Source organism: Pongo pygmaeus, chromosome 19 (assembly GCF_028885625.2).
Source record: "Pongo pygmaeus isolate AG05252 chromosome 19, NHGRI_mPonPyg2-v2.0_pri, whole genome shotgun sequence".
Taxonomy (NCBI): domain Eukaryota; kingdom Metazoa; phylum Chordata; class Mammalia; order Primates; family Hominidae; genus Pongo; species Pongo pygmaeus.
Genome location: NC_072392.2, coordinates 75,289,862 through 75,306,685, shown reverse-complemented (window position 1 = coordinate 75,306,685; position 16,824 = coordinate 75,289,862). Strand labels below are relative to the sequence as shown.

General features: G+C 52.0%; 2 protein-coding genes across 8 annotated transcripts in view; both read left to right on the top strand.

The window, feature by feature from the left end:
- Positions 1-2,886, top strand: part of STAT5B (signal transducer and activator of transcription 5B) — an 81,820-nt gene extending 78,934 nt beyond the window's left edge. For all 6 annotated transcript variants that reach the window (XM_054457587.2, XM_054457590.2, XM_054457588.2 and 3 more), the window contains one exon: positions 271-2,886. In XM_054457587.2, the coding sequence (XP_054313562.1) occupies positions 271-397 (127 nt within the window). In that variant the 3' untranslated portion in view covers positions 398-2,886. The remainder of the gene's footprint in view (positions 1-270) is intronic.
- A 4,863-nt stretch (positions 2,887-7,749) lies between these two features.
- Positions 7,750-13,200, top strand: GHDC (GH3 domain containing). 2 transcript variants are annotated; one of them, XM_054457581.2, is made up of 10 exons: positions 7,750-7,886; positions 8,460-8,543; positions 8,716-8,996; positions 9,285-9,406; positions 9,553-10,054; positions 11,077-11,269; positions 11,384-11,455; positions 11,530-11,663; positions 12,023-12,108; positions 12,372-13,200. In XM_054457581.2, the coding sequence occupies exons 3-10, from the start codon at positions 8,729-8,731 to the stop codon at positions 12,585-12,587; spliced, it is 1,593 nt and encodes a 530-aa protein (XP_054313556.2). In that variant the 5' UTR covers positions 7,750-7,886; positions 8,460-8,543; positions 8,716-8,728; the 3' UTR covers positions 12,588-13,200. The 2 variants fall into 2 exon arrangements, with proteins under 2 accessions (XP_054313556.2, XP_054313558.2); XM_054457583.2 differs by having other exon boundaries at positions 7,772-7,886; positions 11,934-12,108; positions 12,372-12,432.
- The last annotated feature ends 3,624 nt before the right edge of the window (positions 13,201-16,824 follow it).

Sequence of the window (16,824 nt, the reverse complement as noted above, 5' to 3'; positions counted from 1 at the left end):
TCATCTGTTCCCCTCTCTCAAAATGGAGATTTTTCTTGCTCTAAGGACTGAGTGGAGTTGTGATGTGTCTGGACAACCAGTGTGAGAGGTAACGGGAGGGCATTTCAGTCTGAATTGCTGTACAGCCAGCTGTTTGAATGGTTGTTCTTTTCCCATGAAGCCCCAGGCTGAGGGCATAGGCTGGCTCCAGACTGCTCCCCTGGTGGCTTGTGGGGCTTGGGGTGGTCTCTGACAGCCTTTCCCCTTCATCCCTCTTCTTTCCCTACCAAGCCCTGACTCTGTCCTTGACACCGATGGGGACTTCGATCTGGAGGACACAATGGATGTAGCGCGGCGTGTGGAGGAGCTCCTGGGCCGGCCAATGGACAGTCAGTGGATCCCGCACGCACAGTCGTGACCCCGCGACCTCTCCATCTTCAGCTTCTTCATCCTCACCAGAGGAATCACTCTTGTGGATGTTTTAATTCCATGAATCGCTTCTCTTTTGAAACAATATTCATAATGTGAAGTATTAATACTAGTTGTGACCTTAGTGTTTCTGTGCATGGTGGCACCAGCGAAGGGAGTGCGAGTATGTGTTTGTGTGTGTGCGTGTGTGTGTGTGCGTGCTTGCACGTTATGGTGTTTCTCCCTCTCACTGTCTGAGAGTTTAGTTGTAGCAGAGGGGCCGCAGACAGAGGCTGTGGTGGTTTTTACTTAGTGCAAAAAGGCAGTGAGTTTCGTGAAGCCTGGAAGTTGGCCATGTGTCTTAAGAGTGGCTGGACTTTGACGTGTGGCTGTTTGAGTAAGAGAAGGACAAAGGGAGGAGAAAGCACATGTGCTCCAGTGAGTCTTTGTCACTCTGTCTGCCAAGTAATTGATATATAACCGTGATTGTCTCTGCTTTTCTTCTGAAATGTAGATAACTGCTTTTTGACAAAGAGAGCCTTCCCTCTCCCCCACCCCTGTGTTCTTGGATAGGAATGGGAAAAGGGGCAACCTACAAAGATTGTTGGGGCAAGGGAAGTCACAGGTTTTCGGATGGGCGGTGGCTTTTCACAAAACATTTAGCTCATCTTATTCTCTCTTTGTCCTCTCTCCCCTCCTGGAATTGCCACTCAGTTCCCCTGGGTGTGCACACATGTTTGGAGAAATAGAGGAGAGAAAAGAGGGCCACGTAACTGAGAGCTTACAGTGCCAATGCCGTTTGTGTTCTGGCCAGAGTGGAGCACGCAGCCCTGACTCCCAGGCGCTGAGACTGTTGCCTGGTTACCCAGGAAGCTACTGTTCCGGCTGCCCAGCCTTTCTCTGAGCCAGCGGATGCACAGTCCGCGGCGTTCTTCAGGCTTATTGATAATGCTTTTTGCAAATGTTGAATCATGGTTCTGTTTCTAAGTTGGATCTTTTTTGTTTTCTCCTTCCCACCCTAATTTGACATCAAAATTCTCTATTGTGCATTGGGCCCTGGGTCATTCAAACCCAGGTCACCTCATTTCCCTTCTCTGTTCACACCTAATGTCTTGAAGAGTAGGTGGCAGCAGTGTGGGCTGAACCTAGGCCAGCTTGCTCAGCGGGTCACCCTGCTGTGAAGTCCTGGCAGGTATTGGTAATGTGTGGAAATGCAGTCAGCAAGTTTGCTGGGGAGTTTGATAAAAGTATAAAACAAAACAAAAAAAGCCTCGGTATAATTTTGTTCCGTGACTGCTTCTGTAGCTTTACACCAGAAGGAAGGAATGGGCTACAGCAGGCAGTGGAGGAAGAGGAGGGTGAGCAGGTGTATTAAAATAGCTTACGGGTAAGGCCTAAAAGGTCACCCCTCGGCCACCTCTCCAAAAGAAGGGCATGAGCACCCCCAGGAGAGGATGGCCCCAAAAACCTTATTTTTATACATGAGAGTAAATAAACAGATATTTTTTTTACAAAAATAACTTCTGAATTTATCAGTGTTTTGCTGTTAAAAATATTCCTCTATAGTAAATTATTTATTGGAAGATGACTTTTTTAAAGCTGCCGTTTGCCTTGGCTTGGTTTCATACACTGATTTATTTTTCTATGCCAGGCAGTAGAGTCTCTCTGCCTCTGAGGAGCAGGCTACCCGCATCCCACTCAGCCCCTCCCTACCCCTCAAGATTTGATGAAAATTCCAACCATGAGGATGGGTGCATCGGGGAAGGGTGAGAAGGAGAGCCTGCCTGCTCAGGGATCCAGGCTCATAGAGTCGCTCCCTGCCCGTCACCCAGAGATGCTTCACTGGCACCTGCCTCTGAGACCTCGCTCTCTGTTACAGCAACCCTGGTTGGGGGGTCAGACTTGATACACTTTCAGGTTGGGAGTGGACCCACCCCAGGGCCTGCTGAGAACAGAGCAGCCAGGCTGTCCTGGCTCACTTTGCAACTGGCACTGGGTTGGGGAGGAAGAGAGCTGATGAGTGTGGCTTCCCTGAGCTGGGGTTCCCCTGCTTGTCCAGTTGTGAGCTGTCCTTGGTGTTACTGAGGCTGTGCCTAGAGAGTGGAGATTTTTGATGAAAGGTGTGCTTGCTCTCTGCGTTCTATCTTCTCTCTCCTCCCTGTTCCTGCAAACCACAAGAAAAGGTAGTGGTGTGTCTCGACCCCATCAGCCTCTCACCCACTCCCAGACACACACAAGTCCTCAAAAGTTTCAGCTCCGTGTGTGAGATGTGCAGGTTTTTTCTAGGGGGTAGGGGGAGACTAAAATCGAATATAACTTAAAATGAAAGTATACTTTTTATAATTTTTCTTTTTAAAACTTGGTGAAATTATTTCAGATACATATTTTAGTGTCAAGGCAGATTAGTTATTTAGCCACCAAAAAAAAGTATTGTGTACAATTTGGGGCAGTCACAAAGTTGTGTATTTTATGTTACAATAAAGGCTTCCTCTGAAGGGATGGTATTGAGTCCTGTTTTTACTTTTTTCTGTCACATGCCAAGGGAGGGCAGCTTGAACACAGGGAAAAGTTTCAAGTCATCAGCGTGACCCTGAAAAAGGGAACTGGTCGGATGGTTAGGAGTTGGCTGCCTCAGAGGGCACGTCATTAGCTCTGATGGCAGATGGGGCCTTTCATACCTTCCTGCTCATGTGATGTTTTGAAAATAAGAATGATGGTCTCCTAGCCTCCTGACTCCAGAAAGCTTGTCCTTTTTTCTTTTCTTTTTTTTTTTGAGACGGAGCCTGGCTGTGTCCCCCAGGCTGGAGTGCAGTGGCACAATCTTGGCTCACTGCAAGCTCCGCCTCCTGGGTTCACGCCATTCTCCTGCCTCAGCCTCTCGAGTAGCTAGGAATACAGGTGCCCGCCACCACACCCGGCTAATATTTTTGTATTTTTTAGTAGAGACGGGGTTTCACCATGTTAGCCAGGATGGTCTCGATCTCCCGACCTCATGATCTGCCCACCTCAGCCTCCCAAAGTGCTGGGATTACAGGCGTGAGCCACCACACCCGGCCGAAAGCTTGTCCTTAAGATTCAGCACATTTAGAGTACCTGACCCTGAGTTCAGCATTGTGTGTGGGATGAGAAATGGTGCCTTCCCCGCAGAGGCTCACAGTTGGAGAAAGGCAGCTACCACAACTGATGATGCTAGGATATCACTTCCTGCTGCAATTAAGGCATCCCAAAGTCATTACGCAAAAGAACATGCAGGAAGGCCACTGAGCAACTCAAGTTTTTTTTTTGTTTGTCTTGTTTTTTAATTGAGTAGCTGGGATTACAGGCGCCACCACTCCTGGCTAATTTTTGTATTTTTAGTAGAGACGGGGTTTCACCATGTTGGCCAGGCTGGTCTGGAACTCCCGACCTCAGGTGATCCACCTGCCTTGGCCTCCCAAAATGCTGGGATTACAGGTGTGAGCCACCATGCCCAGCCTGGAGCTGACTCTTAAGGAACAAATAAGGCTGGGCACGGTGGCTCACGCCTGTAATCCCAGCATTTTGGGAGGCCAAGGCAGGTGGATCACCTGAGGTCGGGAGTTCCAGACCAGTCTGGCCAACATGGTGAAACCCCGTCTCTACTAAAAATACACAAAAATTAGCTGGGCGTGGTGGCACGCGCCTGTAATCCCAGCTACTTGGGAGGCTGAGGCAGGAGAATCGCTTGAACCCGGGAGGCAGAGATTGCAGTGAGCCGAGATCATGCCACTGCATTCCAGCCTGGGCAACAGAGCAAGACTCTGTCTCAAAAAAAACAAAAAACAAAAAACCCAGCCACTCCACTTGTAGGTATCTACATAAGAACAATGAGAACATATATGTACAGAAACACTTGTGACAAATGTTCATAACAGCATTATGCATAATAGCCAAAGGGCAGAAACAACCCAAATGTCCATCAACTGATGAATAAACAAAATGTATTATGGTATATCTGTACAATGGAATATACAGCAATAAAAAGGAATGAAGTGCTGACACACAGGACATGATGTTCTCACGGATGAAGCTTGACAATATCATGCTAGATGAAAGAAGCCAGGCCGGGCACAGTGGCTCACGCCTGGGACTCCAGCACTTTGGGAGGCTGAGGCGAGGGATTACTTGAGTGCAGCAGTTCAAGACCAGCTTGGACAACACGGTGAAACCCCATCTCTACAAAAAAATACAAAAATTAGCTGGACGTGGTGGTGCACCCCTGTAGTCCCACCTACTCAGGAGGCTGAGGTGGGAGGATCACTTGAGCTGTGATCATGCTACTGCACTCCAGCCTGGGTGACAGAGCGAGGAAAAAGAAAAGAAGCCAAGTACAAAAGACCACATATTATATGATGCCATTTATAGGAAATGTCTGGGATAGGCAAATCTATGGAGACAAAGTAAATTTGAGGTTGCCTAGAGGCTGGGAAGGAGTTTGGAGGTAATAGTGAAAGGATACAGGGTTTGGGGGTTTTTTTGTTTTGTTTTTTTGTTTGTTTTTCTTGAGACAGAGTCTCGCTCTGTCACCCAGGCTGGAATGCAGTGGCGCCATCTTGGCTCACTACAACCACTGCCTCCCAGTTTCAAGCAATTCTTCTGCCTCAGCCTCCCAAGTAGCTGGGATTATAGGCGCTGGCCACCACACCCTGCTAATTTTTGTATTTTTAGTACAGACAGAGTTTTGCCATGTTGGCCAGGCTGGTCTTGAACTCCTGACTTCAGGTGATCGGCCTGCCTTGGCCTCCCAAAGTGCTGGGATTATAGGTGTGAGCCACCACGCCCAGCCTGAGTTTGGGGTTTTTAATTTTATTTTATTTTATTTTATTTTATTTTATTTTATTTTATTTTATCTTATTTAATGAATTGGGCAGTCTCCTGAGGCATAGTAGGCTCAGAGAGACTCTGCAGGGTTTGTTTTTGAGGTAATGAAAATGTTATAAAATTGTCTGTGGTGTTGGTTGCACGTATCTCTGGATATACTAGATCTTGAATTGTACACTAAATGGGTGATTTGTATGGTGTGTGAATTATATCTAATAAAGCTGTTATTGGGCCAGGCCTAGCGGCTCACACCTGTAATTCCAGCACTTTGGAAGGCCAAGGTAGGAGGATCACTGAGACCGGGAGTTCCAGACCAGTCTGGGCAACATAGTGAGACCCCCTGTCTCTACAAAAAAAAAATGTTTTTAATTAGCTGGGTGTGGTGGCACATGCCTGTAGTCCTAGCCACTCAGAGGCTAGGGTAGGAGGATTGCTTGATCCCCGGAGTTCAAGGTTGCAATGAGCTGTGTGTGACCAGGCCACTGAACTCCAGCCTGGACAACAGAGCGAGACCCCATCTCTAAATAAATAATAAAAGCAAATACAAGATCTCAGCAAGAAAAAACGTGAAAGTGAGGTGAGTTAGCCAGAGTGAGAATAGACCTGTTGAAAGAAGCTCAGCTGAGAAGGGAAGAGAGGTACTCAGTGAGTAGTAGCTCTCTTCTCAAAGGTATCCAGAAGCAAGTGAGGGGAGAAAGGGAGTGGTTTTAGTGTTTTGAGAGCCTAGGTCAAGAACACACCAGCCTGGGCAACATAGGGAGCTCTCGTCTCTACAAAAAATAATATTAGTTGAGTGTAGTGGTGCGTACCTGTAGTTCCAGCCCCTTGGAAGGCTGAGACAGGAGGATCTCTTGAGCCCAGGAGGTTGAGGTTGCAGTGAGCTATGATCGCACCACTGCACTCCAGCCTGGGCAATAGAGCAAGACCCTGTCTCAAAAACAAAAAACAACAAAAAAAGAGAAGTTTGTAATTTTCCTTGGGATAAAGGCAATAGGCTAACACAGATGGTCACTCAGTAACCAGGTAAAGTTAAGATAAACTATATGTGACTGGCTGGGTGCAGTGGCTCAGGCCTGTAATCCCAGCACTTTGGGAGGCCAAGGCAGGTGGATCACTTGAGGTCAGGAGTTTGAGACCAGCCTGGCCAACATGGTAACATGGTGAAACCCCGTCTCTACTAAAAATACAAAAAATTAGCTGGGTGTGGTGATGTGCACCTGTAATCCCAGCTACTTGGGAGGCTGAGGCAGGAGAATTGCTTGAATCTGGGAGGCGGAGGTTGCAGTGAGCTAAGATCATGCCATTGCACTCCAGCCTGGGCAACAAGAGTAGAACTCTGCCCCCAAAAAAAAAAAAACCAAAAAAAAGAAGTTTGTAATTTTCCTTGGGATAAAGCCAGCAAGCTAACACAGATGTTCACCCAATAACCACGTAAAGTTAAGATAAACTATGTGACTGGCTGGGTGTGGTGGCTCACACCTGTAATCCCAGCACTTTGGGAGGCCAAGGAGGGTAGATCACTTGAGGTCAAGAGTTTGAGACTAGCCTGGCCAACATGGTGAAACCCTGTCTCTACTAAAAATACAAAAATTAGCCGGGCGTGGTGGCACACACCTGTAATCCCAGCTGCTTGGGAGGCTGGGGCAGGAGAATTGCTTGAACCTGGGAAGTGGAGGTTGCAGTGAGCTGAGATTGTGCCACTGCACTCCAACCTGGGCGACAGAGCAAGACTCTGTCTCAAAAAAAAAAAGATAAACTATATGTGACAAGTCCTCTTACTTGAGGACTGGTTATTGTTTATCTTGAAAACGTGTATGTAATGGGTTGTATGCGCTTGGCTATACAAAAAAGTAAGATTTCCTCCCTTCTTTGCAAGCTCTTAGCAGATCACCTGTCACGTACATCACATTCTGGTTGAATGCTTATTCAATAATAAAATTGTCTTCTTTCTCAACTATCTTGAGGGAGAGGATGGGTTTTTTTTTGTTGTTGTTGTTGTTTTGTTTGTTTTTGAGACGGAGTTTCGCTCGTTGCCCAGGCTGGAGTACAATGGTGCAATCTCAGCTCACTGCAACCTCTGCCTCCCAAGTTCAAGTGATTCTTCTGCCTCAGCCTCCCAAGTAGCTGGGATTACAGGCACGTGCCACCACATCTGGCTAATTTTGTATTTTTAGTAGAGATGGGGTTTCACCATATTGGTCAGGCTGGTGTCAAACTCTTGACCTCAGATGATCCACCCGCATCGGCCTCCTAAAGTGCTGAGATTACAGGCGTGAGCCACCATGGCCAGCTGAGTTGGGGTTTTAAGAGTTCTTAAGCTTGCCCCTCTCCCAGCTCAAGTGGCTTAATGGCGCTCTTTCCCACACACACCTTTCTGTTCCTTCACCTGCGCAAGTTTGAGGACCATGCTAGTCTGGTCCTAACTCCCCCAACTGCCAGCCTGAGCTAGCACCCAACATGAAGTCCTGTAGGCGATCTGCCCCTTTAAGAGCACCCCCCTCCTTCAGCTCCTCCCTCAGGCCTGGTGGCCGGATTTCCCAGTTGGGGCCCAGCCCTTTAAAGCCATCGCTCCTTCTTTCGGGCCGGATGTGTGCTGAGACCCAGAGTCACCCAGGGGTCTCCGTCACGTGCCGGGAGTAGGCAGAAGTGGGCTGTGACAGGTGCATGTGGGCATGGACCCCACAGCCTGGGGCTCAGGAGGGACAAGGAGCTGGGACAGGGTGGATCCCGAGAGAAAGCAAAGCCACTTGGGAGTGGGCAAGAGCTATCGTTTACGCAGCTGCTGTGTGCCTGACCGACCCTGTCCCAAACCCTTCCTGTACCTTCCCTTCCTCTGCCTTCTTTTTTTCCTTTTTTTCTTTTTCTTTTTCTTTTTTTTCTTTCTTTTTTTTTTTTTTTTTTTTTTTTTTTTTTTGACAGGGTCTTATTCTGTTGCCCAAGCTGGAGGGCATCTTGGCTCACTGTAGCCTTGACCTCCTGGGCTCAAGCGATCCTCCCATCTCAGCCTCCCAAGTAGCTGCGACTATGGGTGTGACACCACGCTGGGCTAGTTTTTCAATTTTTTGTAGAGATGGAGTCTCCCTATGTTGCTCAGGCTGGTTGCGAACTCCTGGGCTCAAGTGATTCTCCTGCTTCAGCCTCCCAAAGTGCTGGGATTACAGGTGTTAGCCACCTCGCCCGGCCCACCCCTACCTTCTGAAAGAGGTATTCTTATTCTTATTCCCATTTTGCAGATCAGGAAACAGAGCTCAGTGCAGCCCGCTAAATTGCTCAGGGCCCTACAGCTAACAAGCGGCAGAGGCAGGATCTGCACTCAGGTCAGTGGGACTCCAAAGCTTTGATAGTCTCTCCTTTGCATCACCTGCCCCACAGAGTCCTGCCTTCTTCCCAACTTCATTTTTCCTTGGTTTTCCTGTATGCAGTAGAGCGTGGGAGGAGAAATGGATAATTGCTGCATGCCCCCATATCTGGGTTCCTTCCTTCTCCCAGGTGCTGCTTGGAGATGCTGCTGTGGCCACTCCTGCTGCTGCTGCTGCTGCTGCTGCCAACATTGGCCCTGCTCAGGCAGCAGCGGTCCCAAGATGCCAGGCTGTCCTGGCTTGCTGGCCTCCAGCACCGAGTGGCATGGGGGGCCCTGGTCTGGGCAGCCACCTGGCAGCGGTGGAGGCTGGAGCAGAGCACGCTCCACGTGCACCAGAGCCAGCAGCAGGCCCTGACGTGGTGTCTACAGGGAGCCCAGCGCCCCCACTGTTCCCTCAGAAGGAGCACAGGTGTGTTTCCCAGGGTCTGGGAAGGTGACCAAAAGAGAAAGAAACCCCACAGGACTGTCAGATTCCAGAGCCTGTGGCCCCCTTACCTCCTCCACTGCCAACGGAGTGGCCTGACCCAGAGACCCAGGACTGGCTCTCTTGTCCGAGATGAATTTCCCATGCTGGGTCCTTACATCCCCTCTACTCCAGGCCTATTCTCGGTTCCTCCCTCAAGGGTCTCACCAGTCTTGCCTGAAACTCTTGGGAAACTGGCTTCCTGAGGTGTTTCTGTTGTCATTGGGGCTATAGACATAAGCACCTTCCGGAATCATCTCCCTCTGACCAAGGCCAGCCAGACCCAGGAGGAAGAGGGTGGAGAGCAGCCACTGCCCCCGACCTCAAACCAGGACCTTGGGGAGGCCTCTCTGCAGGTAATCTAGGATGGCCAGAGCCCAGTCCCACCAGAGACCTCTGACTTGCAGCCAAACCCTCCCATCATGGTGGGCAAAGAACCCTCAAATGGGGGCTCTGGGTCTGGCTCTGACACCAGACCAACACTTTCTCTTTCCTCCTCCAGGCCACCTTGCTGGGTCTGGTAGCCCTAAACAAGGCCTACCCAGAAGTGCTGGCTCAGGGACGCACTGCCTGTGTGACCCTTACGTCCCCTTGGCCCCACCCGCTGCCTTGGCCTGGGAATACCCTGGGCCAGGTGGGCACCCCTGGAACCAAGGACCCTAGGGCCCTGCTGCTGGACGCACTGAGGTCCCCAGGGCTGAGGGCCCTGGAGGCTGGGACGGCGGTCGAACTCCTGGATGTTTTCTTGGGCCTGGAGACTGATGGTGAAGAGCTAGCTGAGGCGATAGCTGCCGGGAACCCTGGAGCGCCTCTCCGTGAACGGGCAGCTGAGCTGCGGGAGGCCCTAGAGCAGGGGCCACGGGGACTGGCCCTTCGGCTCTGGCCAAAGCTGCAGGTGGTGGTGACTCTGGATGCAGGAGGCCAGGCCGAGGCTGTGGCTGCCCTCGGGGCCTTGTGGTGCCAAGGACTAGCCTTCTTCTCTCCTGCTTATGCTGCCTCGGGAGGTCAGTGGGACTCAAGGGCAGTGAGGTGGGGGCAACGGTCAGAGGTCACATGGCAAGCAGCCATGCATTGGGCCCTACATAATCATCTCATTTAATCCTCCCCAACAAGCTGCATGCTAGGGACAGCAGCCTCCTTTTACAAGCGAAGAAATTCAGGCTCTCTAGGTTAAGAGTCTTGTAGCTGGGTGCAGTGGCTCACGCCTGTAATCCCAGCACTTTGAGAGGCCAAGGCGGATGGATCGCTGAGGTCAGGAGTTCGTGGCCAACATGGTGAAACCCCATCTCTACTAAAAATACAAAAATTAGGGGGGTGTGGTGGTGCATGCCTGTAATCTCAGCTACCTGGGAAGCTGAGGCGGGAGGATTGCTTGAACCTGGGAGACAGAAGTTGTAGTGAGCTGAGATCATGCCATTGTATTCCAGCCTGGGTGACAGAGCAAGACCCTGTCTCACAAAAAAAAAAAAAAAAAAAAGGCCGGGGCAGTGGCTCACACGTGTAATCCCAGCACTTTGGGGGAGGCCAAGGCGGGTAGATCACCTGAAGTTAGGAGTTCAAGACCAGCCTGGCCAATGTGGTGAAACTCTGTCTCTACTAAAAATACAAAAATTAGCCAGGTGTGGTGGCAGGCGCCTGTAATCTCAGCTACTCAGGAAGCTCAGGCAGGAGATTCACTTGAACCCAGGAATCACTGAATCACTGAGCCGAGATCGCACCACTGCACTCCAGCCTGGGTGACAGAGCAAGACTCCATCTCAAAAAAAAAAAAAAGTCTTGCACACATTCATGAGGCACCAGGATTCACTCCCAGGTCTGCCCCCTCCAGCACCACAGCACTCTGCCTCTTTCCAGTGAGGGCCTAAGAGGCAGCCTGCTGAGCCTGGGGGAGCCAGGAAGGATGGGGTGGAAGGGCAGCAGGAGGATCAGGTGCTCAGAGGATCAGGCCTAGGGTCCAGGAGGGGCTATTGCCTGGCAGAAAGCAATGGCACCAGCAGACGCTGAGGAGGCTGCTTTGCTTCCACAGGGGTGCTGGGCCTAAACCTACAGCCAGAGCAGCCCCATGGGCTCTACCTTCTGCCCCCTGGGGCCCCCTTTATCGAGCTGCTCCCAGTCAAGGAAGGCACCCAGGAGGAAGCTGCCTCCACCCTCCTTTTGGCCGAGGCCCAGCAGGGCAAGGAGTATGAGCTGGTGCTGACGGACCGCGCCAGTCTCACCAGGTGATCAGCTGCATAGCCCCTGCTACCTGGGGCCCTATGGGACCATGCTGGGGGCCTGGGGCACGAGCTCAGAAGCCCTTGGGCCTGACCTCACTCCCACTTGCACCCCATCAGGTGCCGCCTGGGTGATGTGGTGCGAGTGGTTGGTGCCTACAATCAGTGTCCAGTTGTCAGGTTCATCTGCAGGTAGGTGACCCCGGGGAGCTGAAGGGCCATCCTTGTGTCCTGGGCTCCACTGCCTCTCCCTTCCTCCTCTTCAGGCTGGACCAGACCCTGAGTGTGCGAGGGGAAGATATTGGTGAGGACCTCTTCTCTGAGGCCCTGGGCCAGGCAGTGGGTCAGTGGGCGGGCGCCAAGCTGCTGGACCATGGCTGTGTGGAGAGCAGCATTCTGGGTGAGCTTCCCCACCGGCTCCTGCCTACCATCCTTGAGCTACCCTTCAACCCCTACCTCCCCTGCCAGGGGACTGCTAGGAAAGAGATAAGACTCAGCCTCCTTTACCACTCCTACAAAAGTCCTTCTCTGCATCTAACTCTCATCCATCCTGCTGCAGTCTCTACCCATTTTCTTTCCTGATCTGTCTCCTATTTAGGATCAAGCTCTAGGTTCCTCTCCATTTACCCCACTCCCCACCAAGAAACTCTTTTTTCCCTATGAACCTCAGAGTGGGGAAGAACAGATAGGGCAGAGGACACTAGACTTGGCAGCTGCCCATTCACCGGAAGTATGTGTGCACATGGGGTCTATTTACAGATTCCTCTGCGGGTTCTGCTCCCCACTATGAGGTGTTTGTGGCGCTGAGGGGGCTGAGGAATCTGTCGGAGGAAAATCGAGACAAGGTAAAGGAGACGAGGACAGGGTCTGACTGTAGACCCCTTCACTCTGCACACTCCCAGGGTGCCATGGAGATCAGGGCTGATGGGAAGGAGAGGGGTGGCGGAGAAGAAGCTCCCTGGGGCTCTGGGAGGGGAGGGCTGAGTCCCACAGACACACACCTGTCCACACAAAACTTCTAAACACATGTAGCCTGGGCACAGCCATGCATGCCTCGTGTGCACACTCACGGTCACACACCAGCTCACTCAGGCCGTTCTGTTCCCAGCTGGACCACTGCCTTCAGGAAGCCTCTCCCCGCTACAAGTCCCTGCGGTTCTGGGGCAGCGTGGGCCCTGCCAGAGTCCACCTGGTGGGGCAGGGAGCCTTCCGAGCACTCCGGGCAGCACTCGCTGCCTGCCCCTCCCCCTTCCCCCCTGCGATGCCCCGGGTCCTTCGGCACAGGCACCTTGCCCAGTGCCTGCAGGAGAGGGTGGTGTCCTGAGTCAAGGCCTGCCCCACCGCCCATCTCCCCCCAGAGGCCACCTCGCTCCTCCCTCTGGGACCCCTCCGGTTGGGGAGTCCTTGGCCAGGGTCTCTGACTCTGTGTCACCTGACATTTGCCCATGAGAGCCACTGGGCCTTAGAGAGGCCTTGGCCCAGCTGACCAGTTCTGAAGTATGGGCCTCTGGGGTTAGCAGACGCCAGCAGTGCCTGCCCGTGTCTCCGTGTCCGGTCATGAAGGACACTGCTAGAGAGTTACCATGCACACTGATGGTTTCCTGTATCACAGCCCAAGGAGGTTCTCTGGTGGCCACAGCTGTGTGCTCAGTCAGTGCACTGGGCAAGCTGGTAGTGTTGGGGGGTTAATGTCCCCAGGAGCAACCCTGAGTCAATAAGGAGCAGGACCTCAGCTTCATTGTCCTTGAGCAGGACAATTCTGAAGTGTATTCTACATAAACTCTCAGAGGATGCCCAGCAGGATGGAGTCCCAGTTGCCCGAAGCAGTAACCCATTCATTCATGTACTTCCTGCGGGGGCTCCCCCTTCCCTCTCTTCCCTACTCCCCCGCCTTGGGCTTCCTGGGATGGCTCCCAAATAAACCTCTTGCACCCAGATTCTTGCCTCAGGGTCTGCTTTGGGGAAACGGGAGTGGACCCCAGCCCAGCCATTCCCCCACTGAGCTCCAGGACTTTCCCCCAATATTCTGGTCTGGGCCTGGCAAGGCTGCATGTGCACACAGGAGTCTTGGAGGACTCGTGGCACATCCTAGGCCAGCACCCACAAACCACTTCTGCGGTGGGGAAGGGAGAGCTATTACTTCACATCATAAGGCATCGCCGTAGGAAGCAACTCTGGAGACCATCTGGGTTCACTGTTCCATACTAATGAGGAAACGCAGCCTCCACAAGGTTGTAGAGGCTAAAATAAAAGAAAGAAAGAAACTGGGCTAGATTTTGGCTTCCTTCCCTCCCACTGCCTGGGCTGGGGTTTTAAGGTTTTCCATCTTGGAGGCTGATGGGAGGAGCAGACCAAGACCCTGCAGCTCCTCCTCAGTAGAGGCAGCACTGGTTCCAGATGCCTCTGAATAGCTTCTCCATTCCATGTCCCACATTCAGGCCCTGGCTGCATACCCACCCAGCCCCCGCCTCCGCCTGTCACTCCATCCTGTTAAAATCTTCCTGTGAAGCTGGGCACAGTGGCATGAGCCTGTAGTCCCAGCTTCTCAAGAGGCTGAGGTGGAAGGATGGCTCATGCCCAGGAGTTCAAGACCAGCCTGGGCAACACAGCGAGACCACCTCGGAAAAAAAAAAAAAAAAAAAAAAACCCTCCCATGGTGGCCCCCATTGCCCACAGGATTAAGACCAATCAGCTTGGCCTATTAGACCCTTTGACCTTGGCCCTCACCTGTGTGTCCAGCTACCTCTCTCCCTGGCTTGAAAGAAGGCCTGGACTACGGACCACGCCTCACCTCCCATCTAAGGGTTGTTAAGCACTGTCAACTCCAGGAGTTTGCTCAAGTTGTCCCTTCTATGTAATGCCCTCCATCCCGCTGCCCCTGATGTAAACTAGCTTTCATGCAAGGCCTTTGAGGACCCCCTACCAGGCCCACCCCAGGCAGAGTGACTGGCTCAGCTTTGCTCACGTGGGCAGTAGTCCTCTCCTTCACTGAACTGTCATTATGCCTGAACTGCCTCCCACCTGGAATGATGAGCTCCTTGGAAACTGGGCTAGATCCTGTGCACAATTGCCCCCATGCCCAGTGCCTGGTGTGGCACACAGCAGGAATTCAATAAAGAGGTTGTAGGCCAGGTGCTGTGGCTCATGCCTGTAATCCCAGCACTTTGGGAGGCTGAGGCAGTCAGATCACCTGAGGTTAGGAGTTCAAGACCAGCCTGGCCAACATGGTGAAACCCTGTTTCTACTAAAAATACAAAAAATTAGCTGGGCATGGTGGTGCGCACCTGTAATCCTAGCTACTTGGGAGGCTGAGGCAGGAGAATTGCTTGAACCCAGGAGGCAGAGGTTGCAGTGAGCCAATATCATGCCTTTGCACTCTAGCTTGGGCAACAAGAGTGAAACTCTATCTCCAAAAAAAAAAAAAAAAAAAAAGAGGTTGTGAATAAGAAGCTTGGGCCTGGAGATGAGATGACATGTGTTCTTCACTGCATGGCGGCTCACTCCGTGTTGACTGTAGAGTGGGACTACATTCCTCCCCTCCAGATAGCCTGAGCCAGGGAGAAAGCGGGGGAGGTAGAAGCTTTCTATCAGCCTCTGGTAGAAACTGAGTTTGGTCAGGGACAGTAGCTCACACCTGTAATCCCAGCACTTTGGGAAGCTGAAGGGGGAGGATGGCTTGAGCCAGGGATTTGAGACCAGCTTGGGAGACCCAGTCTCTACAAACAAATTTAAATATTAGCTAGGGATGGTGGCAAGCATCTGTGGTCCCAGCTACTTGGGTGGCTGAGGTGACAGCATTGCTTGAGCCCTGGCATTCGATGCTGCAGTGAGCTATGATTGTCCCACTGCACTCCAGCCTGGGTGACAGAGTGAAACCTTCTCAAGAAAGAAAATAAAGAAAGAGGGCCGGGCGCGGTGGCTCACGCCTGTAATCCCAGCACTTTGGGAGGTCGAGGCGGGCGGATCACGAGATCAGGAGATAGAGAACATCCTGGCTAACACGGTGAAACCCCGTCTCTACTAAAAATAGAAAAAATTAGCCGGGCGTGGTGGCGGGTGCCTGTAGTCCCAGCTGCTCAGGAGGCTGAGGCAGGAGAATGGCATGAACCCGGGAGGCAGAGCTTGCAGTGAGCCATTGCACTCCAGCCTGGGCGACAGAGCGAGACTCCGTCTCAAAAAAAAAAAAAAAGAAAGAAAAGAAAGAAAGAGAGAAGGCCAGGCATGGTGGCTGACGCCTATAATCCTAGCACTTTGGGTGGCTGAGGCAGGCGGATCACCTGAGGTCAGGAGTTCAAGACCAGCCTGACCAACATGGAGAAACCCCGTCTCTACCAAAAATACAAAATTAGCCAGGCATGGTGGCGCATGCCTATAATCCCAGCTACTCAGGAGGCAGAGGCAGGAGAATTGCTTGAACCCTGGAGGTGGAGGTTGCAGTGAGCCAAGATTGCGCCATTGCACTCCAGCCTGGGCAACAAGAGCGAAACTCCGTCTCAAAAAAAAAAAAAAAAAAAGAAGAAGAAGAAAAGAAAGAAAGAAATAAAGAGGGAGAGAGTGAGAGAGAGAAAGAAAGAAATGCAGGAAGGAAGGAAAAAGGAAGGAAGGAAGGAAAAAAAAGTGGGGGGGGGCCTGGTGCGGTGGCTCACGCCTGTAATCCCAACATTTTGGGAGACCAAGGTGGGTGGATCACTTGAGGTCAGGAGTTTGAGACCACTCTGGCTAACATGGTGAAACCCCATCTCTATTAAAAACACAAAAATTAGCTGGTTGTGGTGGCGTGCTCCTGTAATTCTAGCTATTCAGGAGGCTGAGGCAGGAGAATCGCTTGAACCCAAGGTGGAGGTTGCAGTGAGCCAAGATGATCATACCACTGCACTCCAGTCTGAGCAACAAGACCAAAATTTAGTCTCACACACACACACACACACACACACACACACACGCACGCACAGAGAAAGAAAATTGGGCTTGGTTTTGGCTTTTTACCTCCCACTGCCTAGGCTGAGTTTTCAAGGTTTTCCATCTCAGAGGCTAGTGGAAAGGGCAGAAGGGAGAAAAAAAGCTAGGGGGAGGGGGGCAGCTAAGGAACCTTTCCATGAAGGAAGAAGGTCCTGGAGCCTGACAGTCCCCAGGGGCAGCGACAAGAAGCAGGGGAGGGAGAGGACTGCTGCTGGCTGCTCCACCCCCCACACACATAATGTGGGGTCTCGCGTCTGCATCTCTCCCGCCCCTAATTAGCAGCTGCCACCCTCCATATTGTCCCAGGCCAGCGCCTCTTTTGTGCTCCCAGATTCCTGGGTGCAAGGTGGCCTCATTAGTGCCCGGAGACCGCCCCATCTCCAGGGAGCAGACAGTTAGACAAGGGGGTGATCAGGGGCACAGTGATCCAACCCTGGCCTCTGAACGCCGCAGCGGCCATTCCTTGGGCCCGGCCTGGAGACGGCCCCCCTGCAGCAGGCTAATCTTAGACTTGCCTTTGTCTGGCCCGGGTGTGGACGCAAGTGCCTGTCAATTCCCCGCCACCTCAGAGCACTATAAACCCCAGACCCCTGGGAGTGGGT

What these genes read in the sequence shown, in the direction of transcription:
- GHDC (XM_054457581.2), top strand. Translation starts at nt 8,729, where the DNA reads ATGCTGCTGTGGCCACTCCTGCTGCTGCTGCTGCTGCTGCTGCCAACA. An exon ending in TGCTTATGCTGCCTCGGGAG is followed by an intron (nt 10,055 to 11,076) that starts GTCAGTGGGACT and finishes TTGCTTCCACAG; the next exon opens with GGGTGCTGGGCCTAAACCTA. An exon ending in CGGAGGAAAATCGAGACAAG is followed by an intron (nt 12,109 to 12,371) that starts GTAAAGGAGACG and finishes TTCTGTTCCCAG; the next exon opens with CTGGACCACTGCCTTCAGGA.